Here is a 17,074-nt window from a genome sequence, read left to right as displayed (position 1 = left end):
TTTCAGGCTTTCACCTCAAGCAGCTATTCTGCAGCCGAAAACATTAAATTAAGAACAAAGGTGGCGGAGCTGGAGCAGCAACTGTGGCAAGCCAAAAACTTCCGGGATAAAGCAGAACAAGACATCACCTCTTATCAGTGTGAGCTGGCAGAGCTAAGGTGGGTACACATCCCTACCCAGGGCAGCCTACAGAGGGGGTACTCCAGTTAGGGGCCCCCGGGTTTGGCTGGATTCGGGAAGCTTTAAGGTGCCCATACACCTTAAGATCTGCTCACCTGGCGATGTCGCCAAGTGAGCGGATCTTCTCCCGATATCCCCCACCTACGGGTGGGCGATATTGGGAGAATTCAGGCTAATTCGATCGTTTGGCCCTGGGGCCAAACAATCAAATTATTATGGCAGATATAAGCAAAGTCGGTCCGGGGCCGCATCAACGAGCCGGTGCGGTCCCCGATCCGACTAGATTTTTTAACTTGTGTGATTGAGATATGGACGATTTCAGGCCAGATATCGGTCGGGCAGGCCCGTTGTTGGTGCCCATATACGGGCCGATTAGCTGCCGAATCGGTCTAAGGGACCAATATCGGCAGCTAGAATCGGCCCGTGTATGGGGACCTTTAGGGTGTAATGGAAGGGTCAAGGCTGTGTCCAGGTTTATTGGTTGGACCAGGGAGCTCAGCTTACTGGTTGGATAATATTTACCATCCCCTTATAAAGGGCCCTGCTAACGTATTAGCATCAGGCCCCATGATTACCGATGTCAGCGCTGCTCCTACCAACTACACTATGTGCTACCTCTCAGTCTCTAGAAAAGTAAATATTTACATTCATTTAAAGCTCATCTCTGGGAGAAAATAAAAAAAAATGAATCCAAACCCCCTTTAGGTGTTGAAAGGCCATTGAAAAACATTTTCTTAAACCTTTAAAATCCAGCAACTTGACCTTTATTAAATGAGTTTAACCATCTCCAATAGATTCAGGCGCACAGCCGCAATCAGCTAAGAAGAAAATTGCAGTGACCTTTCCTTTTGCCCCCAGTTGCACATCTTCTTAGGGCAATATCTGGAGTATCTTTAATGCCATCCATGTCAATTGAAGGTATAAGGATGATCTTTAAAGTCTTTGAGCAAGGATCTGTGTTTGTATAAATAGTGTATATGTTATATGTAAGCAGGTAGGAGACTCATCTAGTCATCAACTGTTTCCCACTTGGTAATATGAGAGAAAGAATAGAGAAACAAAAACAAGACTTGTCCCTTTGCTTTTAGGGATATGTCACACATGGTGCCTTCTCTGCCCGCATTGGTTATGATGTATGACCTGTTCTTATACAATGAAAACCGAAATGTGAGTGCCTAACTGGCTTTATAAAGGGCTTTGGCACTTGCAGCTTGGACTGTTAGCCCCATATTGTTCTCTTCAGCTTTGTTTTGCACTTATGTTTGATATGTATGTTTCATTTAACTATAACGTTACCCTAGATCTGAAAAGAACCTTCTTGTCACCGAAACCCAAGCACTACAACATCGGTATAATGTGAGCCTTGCAGAGAAAGAGCGTCAGATTGCCGAAATCCAAACGCAGAAAGGCACTACCCTATTTTCCAGTACAATGTATGGCACCAAGGTAAGGATTGGGCAGAAAGGGCACGTGTGTTTCATTGTAACTGCTTTATGTTCCACAAAATGAAAGAGGGAGGGTCATTAACCAATGGCAACCAGTCAGAAGTCTGCTTTCATTGTTATACCTGCAGCTGGCTGGAAAAATGTAGTCACTGATAGCAAAAGCCTCTAAAGTGCTACAGCCTGACCAGAGCCAATAATAAGGGATCTTATAAGTATTATCAAATTGTTTTTGTTTTTTTTACTGGCAAAACTTCTCAGATGAAAGTTGAGGATTTTTGTTTGTTTTGGTCACAGGAAGTGGAAAGGGTTGCCTTGGTGGGAAGTACGACTGGCACAGAGAAGGGGAAACCATCTTCTGACGTGATTGGTCAGCCAGAGATTCAGAGATACATTCAGGAGATTAAGCAGAGGGACCAACTCATACAGCAGATCAACTCAAAGGTGAGCTCTTGTGACTCCTGATTCTCAGTGTTGTGCCTGTCTCTAGCCATTATTTCCTGCAAAATATCTTCACTATGGACTGATTGGAGAAAAGGGTTGCAGCTACCCCATTCAACAATTGGCAATTGAAAAAGTGTCCAAAAATACATTTGGACAACTGGCCAATTCCCTGCAGGAAAAGTAGAGCTTTGGCACAATACAAATGTTGCTGTACGTTTGTACTTTATATGGCGGCAGCATATTCTGCACTGTTCTGCTGAGATCACACTTCATTCACATCAGTCCCTGCGCCGTGGAGCTTACATGTAACAGTCTTAAAGAGCCAGTCTATTATAACTTACTAGCAGTCCAGGTGAAGTTTTGAGCTTTCTTGACTGCTTGGCTTTTACACCAAGGCACCATCATGTTTTAAATCTTGATTTTCTCTTTCCACAAGAGAGAGCTTTTACAGCACTGCCCCTGTATCCTTGCCAGTCCATTTAATGATGCCCTTAATAGGATAACTGTTGCCTTATCCTGCATACATATGTATTTTCTGGTGCACGTACAGTAGAGCCTTATAGCTGCAATTTTACAGTTGTAAACATATATCATTGTTTTTGTGTCCCCTTTATTGTATTTCCTATTCAACTTACAGGCAAGTTATAGAGCAAAGGGAAAAGCTAGTTTGTTAGCAGGGCAGCTTGATGTCACCATAGCTATTGTTTGATTATTGGATGAATGCGGCCATTATGTAAAATTGTTGGGAGTCCTATTCTCAGCACTTTTGCAACTTACATTTTATTTTTTTAATTCAAAGATATTAAGGGCTAAAAATTTTAAATGCATTTTGCTGAACCAGCGCTGCCTGCTGGTCACTTACTGAACATGAAGTAGTCAAGGACGTTGTCGAGAAAGTTGTTAAAGGAACAGTAACATCAAAAAATTAAAGTATTAAAGTGTATGTGCTGTTGCTCTGCAAAAAAACTGGTGTTTTTGCTTCAGAAAAGCTACTATATAAATAAGCTGCTGTGTAGCCATGGGGGCAGATATTCAAGCTGGAAAAAAGGAGAAAAGGCACAGGTTACATAGCAGATAACTAGTAGATAAGTCCCATATAATGGGGGTTTGTCTGTTATCTGCTAAGTGCCTGTGCCTTTTCTCCTTTGAATGGCTGCTCCCGGGGCTACACAGCAGCTTACTTATATAAACTATAGTAGTCTTTCTGAGGCAAACACACAAGTTCTAGCAATGCAGGGCAACAGCACATTATATTGTAATTACTTTTAAACATTTTCATTTTTTAGTGTTACTGTTCCTTTAAGGTGGCCACAGACGTGGCGATTTGCGATCTTTCTTGCGACCATCGGTCGCACGAAAGATCGTTAAATCCGCCACTAACCTTCAGGGCTGAAACGGCAGATAAGGAGGTAGAAACAATAGGATTTCTACCTCCTTCTGCCGATTCAGCCCTGACGGAAGATTTTGCTCAGGCGCCTTCTTTGGTGCCCGATCAAAATCTTTTAACCTGGCTCATCGGCGAGTCGACTGATATCAGCAGCCTCCTGCGATATTGGTCGACTCTCCGACTTGCCATACACGCACCGAATATCGTACGGGGGAATAAAAGAGGGAAACATTAGAAACCTCAGATAAGAGAGGTTTTTAGTTTTCCTTTCCTATTGCCCTTATTCGGGTCATCTCATGTCCATGCAACAATTCTTGTATTTTCAGGCAATGGAGTCAGTGCAGATGAACGCGATGCTGTCGGCCCAGCTGAACACTGTCTCCCAGGGACTGAAGGAATCTCAGTTGAGATACAGTGACCTGCAGAACCAGTACTACACACTTCAGAGGGACCTGCAGGCTACTAACCAGGTGAGGCGTAAGGCTCTGCTTTCCTCTTTCATTTCAGGGGGACACAGGCACTGATGGGTTAACTCCACCTTCCGGGAGGAAAGGACACTAAAAGAACTGTGACAGCCCTCCCAGGGGGCCAGGCAGCCTCTCTCAGCAGGCTACACCCCCCTGCGGGGGCTGGAACTTCCCAGTTCTTTTAGTGTCCTCATGGGAGGAGGACACAACTCCCTTTAGGAGTTCATTTTTATTCATTCTTATTTTATTTTTACTTATTAATTTCATTTTATCCTTATTTTCACAGGTACCTGGGGCAGGAGCTACGGCTCAGTCCCCAGATGCGTTGGAGCTTTTGGCAAGGGCAGGAGCTGCGGCTCAGCCCCTTGCGCTCCTACCCCCCTGCCTTTCTCCCCCTGCGTTTCTCCCTTATAGGGAGAGGGAAACAGGGGACGCTTACTCCCTGGCAGCCGGCGGTCTTTAGGACCTTGCGGCAGCAGACCGCAGCACAGACCTCTGTGCCTGCATCTGCGGAGCTGCGGCGCCAGCACCTCAGAGAAGGAAGCCTGGCTTCCCACATGGCGGCGCGCAGTGCCGCTCCGTCTCTCAGAGGAGCGCCAAGGTTCTCAGAGGGTGCGACAGCTTACCTCAACGTCGCATCCTCTCAGCGCGCTCTCCCCTTACCCGGAAGTGATGCGCTGTAGCGCCGCCCCCTTTTTCTTCGCGCCTTCTGACCGCGCTCTCTCTCTGCACGCCACAACCACAGACCACCAGCCCCTCTCTCAGGCTACACTGCTCCATTCTTCTCTTGCACAGCAATCCAGGTCAGTAACTGCTTCTTGGCAACTACATCCCTGCCACATACTACAGCAGGTGCTCTCTCACCTCTTATTGCAGCATACCCTGCCAACCAATAACATGGCAGATCCTTCAAAGGAGGGCCCCAGGTTGCGCTCTGCACAGGCTCCCTCCAAGAACCCAGTTGCAGCGCGGGTTACTTTTCTTGCTTGCGCCCGTTGTTGCGCCAGACTCCCCACTGGACATTCTGAGCCTTTATGTGCTTCATGCACACAGCCTGCTCCTCCAGTACCTTCTACCTCACCTGACGCCTCAGGACCCTCAGCCTCTATGCCTGAACCTCCTTGGGCCCGCGAATTAGCCAATTCGCTCGCCTCCCTGCAGAGCCTTGCCAGACTGCCAGACTCTCTGGACAAACTGGTCAACCAATTAGTCTCCCAGCCTTCCTCAGGCTCCTTGGGCAAGCGCAGGGCTCTAACCATCCCTTCAATTCCGGACTCTGACGAAGAGTCGGAACTTGCAGAGGAAGGGCAGCTTTCAGAGGGCTCGTCCGACGAGGACACCCCTCAAATCAACACTGAATTGCCTGTCCCATCTGACATCGACGGCTTAATCGAGGCTGTTCTAACAACTCTCAACGTATCCGCTCCTACTTCTGCAGATCCATCCAAGGATCTCTTTAAAAGACAAAAGAAGACCTCCAAAGTCTTCCCTTCACACGACCAACTCTTCTCGGTTGTCAAGGATGAATGGGCCTTTCCAGATTGCAAGACCAACACTTCCCGGCGTTTTTCCCTCCTTTACCCCTTTTCTAAGGAGGACATGGAGCTGTGGTCCCTTTCACCTACAGTGGACCCTCCTATTTCCAGGCTATCCAAGTCTACCACCATTCCTGTCCCTGACGCCGCGGGATTTAAAGATCCCATAGACAAAAGGCTGGAAGGATTTTGCAAATCCATTTTCTTTGCCTCCGGCTCCGCCCTAAGACCCAACTTCGCTACAGCTTGGGTCAGTCGCGCCTGCGAGGTTTGGGCAGACCAGCTTAACCAAGCAGTCCTCGACGGCTCTGACCAATCCTTGATCCTACAACTCACTGCCCAGATCAAGGAGGCTTCTCAATTCCTCTGTCAGGCCTCCCTTGATTCGGCCAAGATGATTGCCAGAGCCTCTTCTACCTCCATTGCCGCCAGACGGTTTCTCTGGCTCAAACACTGGTCGGCTGACCTTACCTCCAAAAAATCTCTGGTCTCCATCCCCTTCCTGGGGAAGGTTCTCTTTGGATCTGAACTGGACAAGATCATCAGCCAAGCCACGGGAGGCAAGAGCACCCTTCTCCCCCAGAACAAGACGAAACCTCAGAACACCAATCGGCGCTTCTCCCGCTTTCGCTCCTTTCGCCCCAAACAGACCAAGCAGCCTTCTTCAGACAAACCTTCCTCCTTCAGGGGCAGGGGCAAGAGGCCTGCCTGGTCCTCAGGAAAGCAGGGCCAAAAGCCCTCCTCTGACAAGCCCACATCTGCCTGAAGGTGTATCCACCCCCGGAACGAGGGGCCGTCTTCTTCTGTTCCGGGAGGTGTGGGACCATCCATTCACAGATTGCTGGGTGAGGGAGATTCTTTCTCAGGGCTACGCCATAGAGTTCTTCCGGCCGCCCCCCTCAAGATTCCTACCATCTCCCCTCCCCACCAATCCCACTCGCCGAGCAGCCGTCTGGAGGGCCATCCTATCACTCCAAGAAGCGGGAGTCATAGCTCCAGTTCCCAGGGAGGAAGAGCGCCAGGGATTCTATTCCATTCTTTTTTGCGTTCCCAAAAAGGACGGCGGCGTCCGACCCATTCTGGACCTCAAGAAGCTCAATCGATGTGTCCGGAGATTCACCTTCCGGATGGAGTCCATCCGCTCGGTCATTGCAGCAATGGAACCCGGGGAGTTTCTTTCCTCCATAGATATCAAGGACGCCTATCTGTATGTTCCCATTCACAAGGCACATCATCGGTTCCTCCGATTTGCCGTCCTAGGGAAACACTTCCAATTTGTAGCCCTGCCCTTCGGGCTTGCAACAGCCCCCCGGGTATTTACCAAGGTGCTGGCCCCGATCATGGCACTCCTCCGCTCTCAGGGAATCTCAATCACTCCCTATCTGGACGACCTGCTCATCAAGGCCCCCTCCTTCCACCAGAACCTTTCCGCCCTCAACCAGGTGATCCAGACCCTGCAGTCCCACGGATGGGTCATCAACCTCAAGAAGTCATCTCTTACACCATCGCAGGAAATGACCTTCCTGGGCACGGTTTTCAACACCCAACGATGCCTCACCCTTCTCCCACCAGACAAGGTCCAGGCCCTTCTCCTTCGAACACAATCTCTCATCTCTTCTCCCAGGGTCTCCCTCAGGACCTGCATGCAGGTCCTGGGATCTATGGTCTCAGCCATAGACACGGTCCCATTTGCCCAGTTCCACACCCGACCCCTCCAGCGGGCCATCCTCAGCAAGTGGGATCCCGACCACCCCGACCTGGACTCCCAGCTAGTCCTCCCTCCCTCAGCGAGGAAATCCTTATCCTGGTGGACCCAGCCAGCCCGTCTCTCGCAGGGGAAGCCCTTCCCCTCGCACAACTGGACAATCCTCACCATGGATGCCAGTCTCCGGGGCTGGGGGGCGGTCTGCCAGGAACAAGTATCCCAGGGCAGGTGGCTCCCACAGGAATCATCTCTGCCTATAAATATCCTGGAGCTACGAGCCATCCGCCTGGCTCTACTTCACTGGACAACTCTCCTCAGAGGCAAGCCCATCCGAATCCAGACCGACAATGCCACCGCGGTGGCATATGTCAATCATCAGGGGGGCACTCGCAGCAAGGGGGCAATGCAAGAGGCTGCCCACATCCTTGCCTGGGCAGAGGAGAATGTCCCAGCCATCTCTGCTATCCACATTCCTGGTGTGGACAACTGGACAGCGGACTTCCTCAGCAGAGAGACCCTAGACCAGGGGGAGTGGGCACTCCACCCACAGGTCTTCCAGAATCTGACCTCAGTTTGGGGGACCCCAGAGATCGATCTCATGGCATCCCGTCACAACTCCAAGCTCCCTCGCTTCATATCTCGGTCCAGGGACCCAGTCGCCGCAGGAGTAGACGCAATCACAGCCCCCTGGCCCTACCAATTCGTTTACATCTTCCCTCCTCTTCCACTTCTCCCCAAGATCCTCAAAAGGGTCAAGAGGGAGAGGGTCAAGACCATCCTCATCGCCCCACACTGGCCCCGGAGAGCCTGGTTCGCGGACCTAGTCAATCTCTCCGAGGCCGCTCCCATTCGTCTGCCAGACCGGCCAGACCTCCTAAGCCAGGGTCCAGTGTTCCACCAGAATACTCAGCTGTTCCGTTTAACGGCCTGGCTCTTGAAACCCTAGTACTGCGTCAACAAGGGTTTGGAGACAGCGTTATCACCACCATGATCGCGGCCAGGAAACCATCCTCCTCAAGGATCTACTACCGTACCTGGCGAACCTACATCTCCTGGTGCTCGGTCCAGGATCTCCCTCCCCATCGCTTCAACATATCCCACATCCTGGGTTTCCTCCAACAGGGTCTCGACAAGGGCCTCCGCCTGGCGTCCCTAAAGACCCAAATCTCGGCCCTATCTGTACTATTCCAACGCCAGATCACATCTAACACCCACATCAGGACCTTCCTTCAGGGCGTGGCTCACTTAGCCCCCCCCATCCGCCCACCCACTCCAGGGTGGGACCTCAATCTGGTCCTCTCTGTCCTCCAGGGGCCCCCCTTTGAGCCCCTTGCCACGGCATCCGAGACTCTTCTTACATGGAAGACCACCTTCCTTCTAGCCATCACCTCAGCCAGAAGAGTTTCAGAGCTCTCGGCTCTGTCCTGCCAATCCCCGTTCCTCGTATTTCACCAGGACAAGGCCGTCCTCAGGCCCACTCCCGCGTTCCTGCCTAAGGTCGTGTCGGCCTTCCATCTAAACCAGGACATTGTGGTCCCGTCCTTCTGTCCACACCCCAAAAATCCAAAAGAGACAGCGCTTCATTCCCTGGATGTAGTCAGGGCTCTCAAATTCTACATCCAAAGATCAGCAGCCTTCAGGAGGTCAGATGCCCTCCTAATCATCCCCGTAGGCCCCCGCAAGGGCTTACGGGCCACCAAAACCACCCTTGCTAGGTGGATCAGAGGCACCATCACCAGAGCCTACCAGGTCGCAGGCAAGCCCTCTCCTCTCAGGGTCACAGCCCACTCGACCAGATCCCTGGCCGCCTCTTGGGCAGCAAAGAACCTTGCCACTGTGGATCAGATCTGCAAGGCTGCCACCTGGTCCTCTATCCACACCTTCACACGCTTTTACCAGGTGCACGTAGCATCCTCAGCCGAGGCCGCATTTGGCAGAAAGGTACTGCAGGCAGCAGTGCAGGCTCAGACATAATCTCGTTCCCACCCTATCTATCTCGGGACTGCTTTTAGACGTCCCATCAGTGCCTGTGTCCCCCTGAAATGAAAGAGGAAGAGGGATTTTTGTCTTACCTGTAAAATCCTTTTCTCTCTTCATTGAAAGGGGGACACAGGCACGCCCCCCCTTCTAGTCTCTGCCTGCCAAGTTAACGACTCCTTGGAATGCGACCGGTGTCTCAGTCTTCCTCGGCCCTCCTGGGAAGGAGTCCTCCATTCACTTACTCCAAGAAATCTCATCCCACAGGGCTTGGTGTACATAGTTGCCAAGACACAGTTTATGGACCTTGGCCTGCCGTTATAGTTTTTCTGTTCCTTTTTCTAATTTTCTACTACTTCTGGGAAGTTCCAGCCCCCGCAGGGGGGTGTAGCCTGCTGAGAGAGGCTGCCTGGCCCCCTGGGAGGGCTGTCACAGTTCTTTTAGTGTCCTTTCCTCCCGGAAGGTGGAGTTAACCCATCAGTGCCTGTGTCCCCCTTTCAATGAAGAGAGAAAAGGATTTTACAGGTAAGACAAAAATCCCTCTTTTCTTATGTCAGGGGGGCCTGAGTTATAGAAGAAGTTATAGAAGAAGAAGGGGGGTCCTATAGTATAGGAAAATTTATCTTGGAACAAGATAAATCAGCAATGTCCACCTTGAAGCCCCTAGGCTGATGTACCAAGCTAGATTTATAGAATCCCTCTGGTAGTTACAATCATGTCCCTGAAGGTGTTTTCTTGAAAAGGGATTATCCAGAAATGGGGCATTTCTGATGAATATATATACTTTCTGCTAGAATTATGGTTTTCTGTAGAGAAAAGACCTATAGAACATATAAAGGGCCATAATATTCTCCCCCTATTTGCCCCAGTTTTGAGCATAGAAAACAGCTGCAGAAAACCAAGCGATACAAATACAACTTCCTGTGGTACCTGAATGGTCATTTGACCCTGTTATTGTTATTCATAGAGTGACATCCGCACTGAAGTCCCCCCTGGTGCTCCGCAGGAGAGGGCAAGCGTCCTGGTGGAGATAGAAAATTCTGAGCTGATTGACCTAAGAAGAAGGTTAGTGAATCTCTATTCTCTCTCCAATCAGCTGTTCTATTATAGTATGAAGCTGTCACTTTCCTTCTCATGTATAATAATGATGCGCTGTCGCTGGCAGGGTTACAACATTCTGCCACTCGTTTGAGGAATAACAATGCTAGCTGCAAGAATTCCTCCATGTATCCCCCTCGGGGAAAGGTGTCACATTCTCCTGCTGGAGTGGAGCACTAATACAATTTGGCCACTTTTAACCCTTCTGCCCCAAAGGCAGTCCTTCTGTGTTCCTATTGGCTCAGAATTTGTCAAAATGTGCTGCTTCTGCCAATCAAGGAAGATACCTCTGTCTCACATCTGATTTGATCCACTAGTTTGGCCTACGGGATGATAACCTCAGCTTTGGCTCTTGTGCAGCCACCTTTAAACACTCTTCTCACTTTCATGATTCTGTCTGTCTACTCTGTGCTTACTCTAGGCTTGTTGAGAGTGAGCATCTGTACGACTCCATTCAGCAAGAGCTGTCACAGCTGTCGGAGAGATTCGCAGAGGAAAGGTCGCGGAGAGAGGCAGCAGAAGATGCTCTGCATCTATCGGAGCAACATAATAAAAGGTCTGCTAAACAAGGTTTTTCTTACCCTTTTTTTTGGCTGTCCAACTAGGAGGCCTGTAGGCCGGATGTGGCCCTCCAAGGGATTTTTATAGCCCTCAGTCTGCTTTGAAGTTTCCATAGGCTTCGCTTTATGAACATTTTAATTTCATCTGGCCTTCAAACTTTCTGTATGAAAAGCAATCGGGCCACAACATGTCATAACAGTACTGTACTAGGGGGATCGTATTGACCTACCTTAAAAAGGGATAGGCATAGGGATCCATTTTTGTGCCTTTGGACTGTACAGTAGTTGTTCCACTAACAACCTGGTACTAAAGTCCTCATCTTTCGGTCAATATCAATCAGTTGACAGCCATTCATTGCTGTCTGGTAACCATTTGGAATCATACAGACATTGTGTGGGTTTGCCTAAAATTGCAAGTCAGACAGTAAATGAAGTCTTCATGCATCACTTACCTAAAGGTGCCCATACACAGAAAGATCTGCTTGTTTGGTGAGGTTTGGCCTGATATGGCTTGGGCCAAATGATTGGATCCCATTGGTAGGATACAGGCCATTGGGACAAGGACCGCATCAGCTCGCCAATGCACTCCTTGCCCCGATGAGATTTTTAAACCTGCTCGATCAACATGTAGCTGGTTGGGTAGGCCCATATGAGGGCCCCATGCACAGTCTGATAGACTGACTCGGACATTTTGTCAGTTTTTATTGGCCCATGTATGGCCACCCTAACCCTGTTGCAGCCCTGAAGACTAAGTAGCTCAATCAGTCTTATTTGGCCTGCAATTGCTGAATCATAAAAGAAGGTTCCAGCTGGCAGCCTGTGGGCAAGATGTGGCCCTACAAGGTATCTTTATGGCCCTCTGCCTGCTTATGGGCTCCGTAGAGATTGTTGTATATGATATCAGTTATCTAATTTAGCCCACAAACATGTAGTTCGCCAGCTAAGTGGTCCATGCAAAGAATTAGACAGCACTGGGCCAAAGATACAATCATTCAGCAACCCTCTAAAGTGACAGACGATCTTAGCATGCATTTTGGAATTTCTGTCCTTGGCATTTTTACAAACCCGGGGCTGCTTCATGATTTTACATTATATTTTCCCACTCATCATGAATTAGAAAATATCATTGAATGAATAGCAGATGCTTCCATCCCACACAAAACTTGAGATGAACTCGTTATTGTGTTATTTCAGCCTGGAAACGAAGCCTTTATCCAGAGAATACGAGTTCTCCCTTCAGATGGAGTCGGAAGATGAACGAGAAGCGCTGATAATTGATCCGACACAGCATGTCATGGTTAGAAAGGTTAGTGTAAAACACACAGCGGTCAATGTCGCGGGGGGAGCCTGGCACGTGGGATTTGCATGGGGGGGGGGGGGTTTCAGCATTAATGCACCAATCAAGGCCCAACTTTAAGTAATGACATGTTACTGGCAAATAAACGCCAACCAGTAATAAGCAGCACTGCCCAATATCTGCTATACTGGATATCAAGCCACCATGTAATATATATTTTATTTTTCCCCTAGATGAAAGGAGGCGCACTTTCTCTGCGGAGGTGGTTGCGTGGCCGAAGCCTGTACTGTTCCAAGTTACTGACTTCCAGATCGAAAGCCCGTTACCTGTTCCTCACCTACCTGTTGGTGTTACACGCCGCCGTCCTTATGTGCCTGACTGGCGTGTTATAGCCGAACTCTCAGGCACCAGTTTTAGGCTTGTGCGGCTACTCAAGGGTTAACACTGAACAGGTATTATGTCCCGATTATGGGACGGGCTCTGCAGCACAACGTATTTTGCTGGATTTTGCACTGCATGGACGAATAAGAGCGGTACAGGGGTCGCGGGTTTGCTGTTTATCACTACTGACGTTCGTATACAGGGTGACGAGTGCAGGAGGAGGGAATTATGGGTACACACTACAGGTTAGGGGGTCTGTATAGTTTGGGAAGCAGAGCAGTGTACATATTAGTGCCCATGTCTCTCTCCTTCTTACCCTCAGTATTCTGCTGCTGTGACTGGCACTGGGTATGACTGTACATAGTTCTACATGGCACTGTAGAGACTGTAATTAAGACTTCTGTATATCTCGCTTGTTCCATAATAGATTCTATTATATTTGCTAAAGAGATTCTAGTTCCTACTGTATAGAAATTGCTGCTCTTCAGGTGTGTATGGATGATTTCTACTTGAAATGGTGGGAAAATTGATTTTCTTCTCTATGCAGATATTATTTTGTAAGCCTAACGGTGGTGGCTTTCCCACCCTTCCAGGTGCAGAGAACTACAACTCCCACAATGCCTTGGGATAGTTATAAAGAACTGGCCATGTGTTTGAGGACCCTGCTCCGTGTATTAAAGGGATACTGTCATCACAACAGCAATCTAAGTCCCAGTCTGCACTGCTGAACGGAAAGCGGCTTTGCAGATTGGCCTTATGAATCATGGGCTTTATACTGCCGTATCAGTCAGTTACCCCATGTGCTTCATAAGGCACCCGGGGGAGACAAAATGCCAGGAGTCACCCCAGAGGAAAGTATAGCAAATACTTCCCAATCCTGTGTAATAATGCTCATATCAGTAAACTTGGTTGCCCTGCAGTCAAATGCATAGTAACAACATCAAACTGGAAAGTATCCGACAGTCACCATTTCCTTAAGAAAACACTGTTACCCCAAGTCACGGTTAATAAACTCTACCTCTTTCAAAATCCTCCCTTCCCCTGAAACCCAAGCACTGAAACCGTTATTTTGATTACAGTATCCCTTTAAGGACTTGGACCCAATGGAAGTCCCATGCCCTGTGCATTGGGTGTGTCTCTGCTTCTTGGTGTGTGGCACGGAAGCTTAAAGTGCAATAAAATAAATTCCCTTATTGATCTGTTGGTTTCTCATCTGAAAATAAATCTTTAAACCAGCTGGTGTTTGTGTCCCAGCTTTGTGTTTTACCTGTTCCAGGATGGACTTCCCGGCCCCCCTAATAATCCCATGGATCCTGTCTGAGCTGACTTAAGGTCCCCATACACTGGCAGATCCACTCACTTGGCGATGTCGCCAAGCGAGTGGATCTTCTCCCGATATCCCCACCTACCTTGTTGATGCGGCCCCCGCACCGACTTTACCTATACCCGACTAGATTTTCTAACCTGCCCAATCGAGATCTGGCCGATTTCAGGCCAGATATCGATCGGACAGGCCCATCGTAAGTGCCCATACACGTTCCGATTAGCTGCCAAATCAGTGCAAGGGACCCATATTGGCAGCTACTATCGGCCCGTGTATGGGGACCTTACTTCCAGTTTATTATTATCCCACTGGGTGCATTTGTTTCTTATCTGCCTGGTACAGTTATACAGTCGTATAGGGTCATTCTATCCTCATTGGTCGGAGGGCCCTGGGGTGGGGGCACCAAATCCATGATACCTATCCATATTTCCGTATTCACATTTGAGCAAAAGCTCTGTAGCCTCTAAAAATGGTTGACTTCAGTTGTGTAGTGTGGGTATTTGAGAAGAAACAAGGCAGCAGTCAATCAAGTTCAACCCTGGTATCTGCCAGCATCACTCATCCACAGATACACATTAATATTTTGGGAGGTCGCCACATACAAACACACACACACACACACACACACACACAAACAGATCTTGACCCTATTTGCCCACCAAAATACTGAGTCAAATTGGGATGGTCCAATCATTTTGCCCATGGCCAGATATTGGCCAGCCAGATCTTCAAGAGAGCCCCATATGTGGGCCAGTGAGCTGCTGATTTGCTCTGGAGGGCCTGAGCCAGGGCCGATTATTGGTCGGACAGATTGTCAAAAGAGCTCCATACATGGGCCAATGATCTGCTGGGTTGGGTCTGGAGGGACTGCTTATGGCCCGAATTTGGTAAGACAGGCCATCAGGAAGGCCCCATACATGCGCCAGTGAGCTGTCCATTTTGTCTGGAAGGGATGAGACAACAGCTTTTAGTGGCCCATGGCTAGCCACCTTAATTCCTAACCCTAACTAAAAGCAGCTCCCCCTGACAAACTTTAAATGCCACCCTTTGCCTTTGGCTTGTGTATCTGCCACCATCCCAGCTGCTTTCTGCATGGGGGCTGATTAGGGGCAGGGGAAAACTGCACATTGCCATGATGGGAATACATTTCCCGGGGCGAATAGATGTGACAGATGCACAGGAAGAGTCGACGCGGAGAAGTCATTTGAGGATTTATAGAAGCAGCGGGCATGGTTTAAACCCCTCAAACCATCACCGTTCCCTGCCTGTGTATCCAGCGCCCAATCATTATTGCCCATGGTTCCCTAGAACACTGCTCTGTGTGTATAGGGAGAATGCTGGTACCAACTGCATGGATGAAAGCACTGGCGACTGTAAATATGTTCCGTGACATTGGGCAGCATGCAACTTTTTGTATCAGGATAATAGGGCTCAATTTACCATAGCAACCAGGCCATGGTGTGAATGAAAGACTTGTTTCTACAACATACTTAAAGTTAACTAAAAGATGAACTTCCCCTTTATTAAATGTGCTATTTCTAATGAGCAGATGTAGTCCCCGATACAACTAAAAAAAAATACCCGTGTATGGTGGCCACTTTTAGGTCGACTTCTGTTACAGCATTGGGGAACCACTTGGCTTTCTTGTCAGAGCATAAAATGCAGCTGCTAATGAGGGTTTTTACCTTCTGAAGAACGTTCTGGTGGAACAGCTGTTATTGCTGGAGGGTAGGAATGGCTCTCGCTGCTTCTCTGCCACAGCTTATTCATTATTATACTCATCCAGCCTCACAGCTCAGCCCCCCAGCAGCTCCCATGTCTGACAGATAAAAGGAATGTGGGCTCAGTGCACTCTCTGGTTATCCACACTTGCGCGTTTGTCACCTGCAATAAAATAATGGGGCCTCATTGATCACATGTAAGTCTTGGCTAGTCAGTGGCCCAGAAGACCTTTGGGGGATTTATTCAGTAGACCCATACATGGCACCTGTTTGTTCCTAAAACCACTTTAGCCAAAACCTAGTCTGCTACCTGTATTAGACTAGAAAGCAGGAACTGGGACAAACTGTACAACAGAACATCGGTAGTCTCTTTCAGACCTGCAGGGAACTGTAAATGGACCCTGTCTGTACCTTACCATCCAGCAGACCTGCAGGGAAAAGGGACCCTACCTGCACCTTACCACCCACCAGACCTGCAGGGAACTGGACCCTACCTGTACCTCACCACCCACCAGACCTGCAGGGAACTGGACCCTACCTGTACCTCGCCACCCACTTGACCTGCAGGGAACTGGACCCTACCTGTACCTCACCACCCACCAGAACTGCAGGGAACTGGACCCTACCTGTACCTCACCACCCACTAGACCTGCAGGGAACTGGACCCTACCTGTACCTCACCACCCACCAGACCTGCAGGGAACTGGACCATACCTGTACCTCGCCACCCACCAGACCTGCAGGGAACTGGACCCTACCTGTACCTCACCACCCACCAGACCTGCAGGGAACTGGACCATACCTGTACCTCACCACCCACCAGACCTGCAGGGAACTGGACCATACCTGTACCTCACCACCCACCAGACCTGCAGGGAACTGGACCATACCTGTACCTCACCACCCACCAGACCTGCAGGGAACTGGACCATACCTGTACCTCACCACCCACCAGACCTGCAGGGAACTGGACCCTACCTGTACCTCACCACCCACTAGACCTGCAGGGAACTGGACCCTACCTGTACCTCACCACCCACTAGACCTGCAGGGAACTGGACCCAACCTGTACCTCGCCACCCACTAGACCTGCAGGGAACTGGACCCAACCTGTACCTCGCCACCCACTAGACCTGCAGGGAACTGGACCCTACCTGTACCTCACCACCCACCAGACCTGCAGGGAACTGGACCCTACCTGTACCTCACCACCCACCAGACCTGCAGGGAACTGGACCTGTACCTCACCACCAGACCCTGCCCAGAATTACTGTAACCCATCATAAGGTGACTCTTCGTTATTAAAGCTATGCCTAGCACTTTAATTGGGCCATCCAAAGGATGTATCAGCTCCTTCAATTCATTGCTTTATTCCTAGATTTGTCTCGTAAAATATTCATGGCCCCCATCCCAGAGTGCGCTCACACAAACGCTGACTGGCGCCTATTTCTGGAAGCAGAAATTAAATGCTCATATTTAGTGGTGCACACACGCTGCTTGTTTTATTGATGCATCTGGGAGCTCCCCTTTCATCTACAGCAGATACCAACCCAGCA

At 49.3% G+C, this 17,074-nt stretch overlaps 1 protein-coding gene across 1 annotated transcript in view; it reads left to right on the top strand.

Annotated features, from left to right (window-relative positions):
• The window catches only part of LOC100495258 (golgin subfamily B member 1-like), a 60,290-nt gene extending 46,577 nt beyond the window's left edge, over nucleotides 1–13,713 (top strand). Inside the window, exons 23-30 of the mRNA XM_004913362.4 lie at nucleotides 7–158; nucleotides 1,482–1,626; nucleotides 1,920–2,066; nucleotides 3,780–3,923; nucleotides 10,105–10,202; nucleotides 10,657–10,791; nucleotides 11,990–12,101; nucleotides 12,326–13,713. Of these exons, the coding sequence (XP_004913419.2) occupies nucleotides 7–158; nucleotides 1,482–1,626; nucleotides 1,920–2,066; nucleotides 3,780–3,923; nucleotides 10,105–10,202; nucleotides 10,657–10,791; nucleotides 11,990–12,101; nucleotides 12,326–12,484 (1,092 nt within the window). The 3' untranslated portion in view covers nucleotides 12,485–13,713. The remainder of the gene's footprint in view (nucleotides 1–6; nucleotides 159–1,481; nucleotides 1,627–1,919; nucleotides 2,067–3,779; nucleotides 3,924–10,104; nucleotides 10,203–10,656; nucleotides 10,792–11,989; nucleotides 12,102–12,325) is intronic.
• The last annotated feature ends 3,361 nt before the right edge of the window (nucleotides 13,714–17,074 follow it).

Source organism: Xenopus tropicalis, chromosome 4 (genome assembly GCF_000004195.4).
Source record: "Xenopus tropicalis strain Nigerian chromosome 4, UCB_Xtro_10.0, whole genome shotgun sequence".
NCBI classification, from domain to species: Eukaryota; Metazoa; Chordata; class Amphibia; order Anura; family Pipidae; genus Xenopus; species Xenopus tropicalis.
The sequence above is the reverse complement of the archived record's forward strand: the minus strand, read 5'-3'. Positions and strand labels throughout refer to the sequence as shown.